This window comes from Asparagus officinalis, chromosome 9, assembly GCF_001876935.1.
Source record: "Asparagus officinalis chromosome 9, Aspof.V1, whole genome shotgun sequence".
Taxonomy (NCBI): domain Eukaryota; kingdom Viridiplantae; phylum Streptophyta; class Magnoliopsida; order Asparagales; family Asparagaceae; genus Asparagus; species Asparagus officinalis.
The window spans coordinates 4,995,645-4,998,168 of NC_033802.1; the positions used below are offsets into that span (position 1 = coordinate 4,995,645).

The following is a 2,524-nucleotide window of genomic DNA, read 5'->3' on the forward strand; positions in this document are numbered from 1 at the left end:
TGTTGGCTGAGTTGGAAATTGTGTGAGCAACTTCTCGAGCAGCCTCAATCTGTCTTAAAGCGAGAAAAGCTGGATTGTTCGCAATTGCTTGACCTATCAGCTGTGCACTCTTAGCTTCTCCCTGTAAAAGAAAAGGATCAGGATGTTATTACCATGGAAAAAAATGGGTCTGATATCCAGAATCTTACCATAACCAGAATCCCCAAACAAAATTGTGTTTGATTTAACGAAAAAATTGCAGAGGAAAGTGGATGGGATTTGGTATTACATATAGAGCCTGTTTGGTTCAATAGAGGTTAGGAATAGGATTAGGAATCCTATTTTATTTATGGATTCCAACCTAATCCATATAAAATTTATAGACAAGTTTTAATTTTATGGAATCCTATTTTTTTTTGCATTCTATGTTTGTTTCACCCAAAGGATTAGGAATCTCACTTTTATAGAATTGGTCCAATTCCTAATACCATGTTTGGTTCAGAAAAAATTGGGAGAGGTGTCAGAAATCGGAATAAGAATTGGAATAAGAATTGGGAGAGGTGTCAGAAATCACGCCCAATTCCTCTCAAAAAGAACGGATTTGGGTTTCCTGAAATTACCACTGTTTGAGCCACTTTATATAATAGCAATTCTATAAATTTTTTTTGAACCAAACTCAGGATTAGGATTCAGTTGGATTCCATTAATTATGAAAACGCCACTGTCAGGTCCAAATACCATTCCTATTCCATAAACTTGGTGAAACAAACAGGCCCATAGCAAATTCCTGAATCATACTACAGGACGAAGGAAACGTGGGCCCACATCAAATTTTTCAATTTTTCCATTCAACCAAAACAAAAACAAGGAATTTGAAAATCTTAGGATTTTGAAGAATTTTGAATGTTAAGAAATTCAAAACCCACATTTGGAGCCAAAAGGCTCTTAAACATATTACCAAGGTGAAAATATTAGTCAATATTATGAAATATAGCCTAATAATTATGGACTATATACCCTAATGATTATGGAAAAGATAATATTTCATGAGTATGATACATTTCCATGATACAGATTCATGGGTCATAAACAAGTGCTAGAAGAAATCCAGAGTAGTGACATATGGCAAATATTATTTAACTTATGCTCACCTGAGCTCGGATAACAGCACTTCTCTTGTCTTGCTCAGCCTTCTCCACAATAAACTTGGCCCTCTCAGCTTCTTGAGCTGCCACTTGTTTAGCTTCAATTGCATGAGTGAATTCCTTCCCAAAGCTCAAGGTAGTAATGGAGACATCATCGAGTGCAATGTTGAAGTTATTAGCCCTCTCAGTCAAAATTTTCCGAATTTCTCTACTCACAGCCTACATAATCACAAAATATTCTTAAATAATGTGAATAATTTTACTGAATGCTTCAGACCGACTTTTAGTTAAGCGTACCTCTCTTTGTGTGATCAGCTGACTAGCATTGTATTGGGCAACAACTGCTTTCAAAGTTTCATGGATAATTGATGGAAGAACTCGCTCGTTGAAGTTCTCCCCAAGAGTTCGGTAAATCGTAGGTAATTGGTCAGGCAAAGGGCGAGTGAGAACTCGAAGCCCAATTTTTACCTACAAGTGAAGAAGCAGTCTCAATGTTCATATACAAAATGGAGGCAGTGAGTAAGGAACACTGCTGCGGTTATCTTAAAATGGCAATAGGCACAAGCAAAAAATGCAAACCATTTTGCAACAATGACTTGTGGAGTAAACACTCTTACATAATATAAGAAACAAAACCTACACGTGGACGCAAAATAAGGTCTGTCAAATATCAATGACCTTTCAACGATGAATTATGGAGCAGACACGCTTACATAATATAAGAATCATGAAAACCTACACATGGATGCAAAACAAGGTCCGTCAAACATCAATGACCTTTGAATGTATGATATACCTAAAAAACTCAATAAAAGCGTAGAGTGACTATGCATATTTTCATCCCGTGTTCTCCGGCAATTCCACAAGAGGTTTCAACAGCTTTCAACCAAATGATGAGAACAATGTAGTAGTTTATATAAGTATAGATGACAATAAAAAGCAGATTAAGACTACGAAAAATAGCTATATTTATCATTAGTGTTTGCTCTAGAATGAAAATCAATAAAGAAAAACCATCAGGATATGCAAATATAATGTCGTAAAGAAACTAAGGGTAGGAATTATTTCTTGACGGGCCTGCATTGCATATCTAGGGAAGTCAAAGTGTTAAAATACTACCCTGTACAACTGAGTACATAGGTACTATTAAGACCTTTTGCTCCCAACTTCACACCATGCTGCTAACGTCATTAGCATCAATAGGAGTCAATATCATATGCAAATGAGACAGAAGCAAAAAAAGCAAAATTACTCACTTTTCTACTTTCCTTATCCTCCATCCCTATAAGGATAATGAAGTATGCAGTATGGTTAATGATTTTCCACAAAAAACGAAAGAAGAAGGTGTTGCAAGAAAAAGATTATAACCATGATATCAAAACTGAAGGCACTGTTGGATT

General features: G+C 35.8%; 1 protein-coding gene across 1 annotated transcript in view; it reads right to left on the reverse strand.

Moving 5' to 3' along the window:
* Nucleotides 2-2,524, reverse strand: part of LOC109823108 (prohibitin-1, mitochondrial-like) — a gene marked incomplete at its 3' end in the record, with an annotated part of 4,987 nt that continues 2,464 nt past the window's right edge. The window contains exons 3-5 of the mRNA XM_020389394.1: nucleotides 1,422-1,592; nucleotides 1,131-1,343; nucleotides 2-121 (exon numbers count right to left, since the gene is read on the reverse strand). Coding sequence (XP_020244983.1) covers nucleotides 2-121; nucleotides 1,131-1,343; nucleotides 1,422-1,592 — 504 coding nt within the window. The remainder of the gene's footprint in view (nucleotides 122-1,130; nucleotides 1,344-1,421; nucleotides 1,593-2,524) is intronic.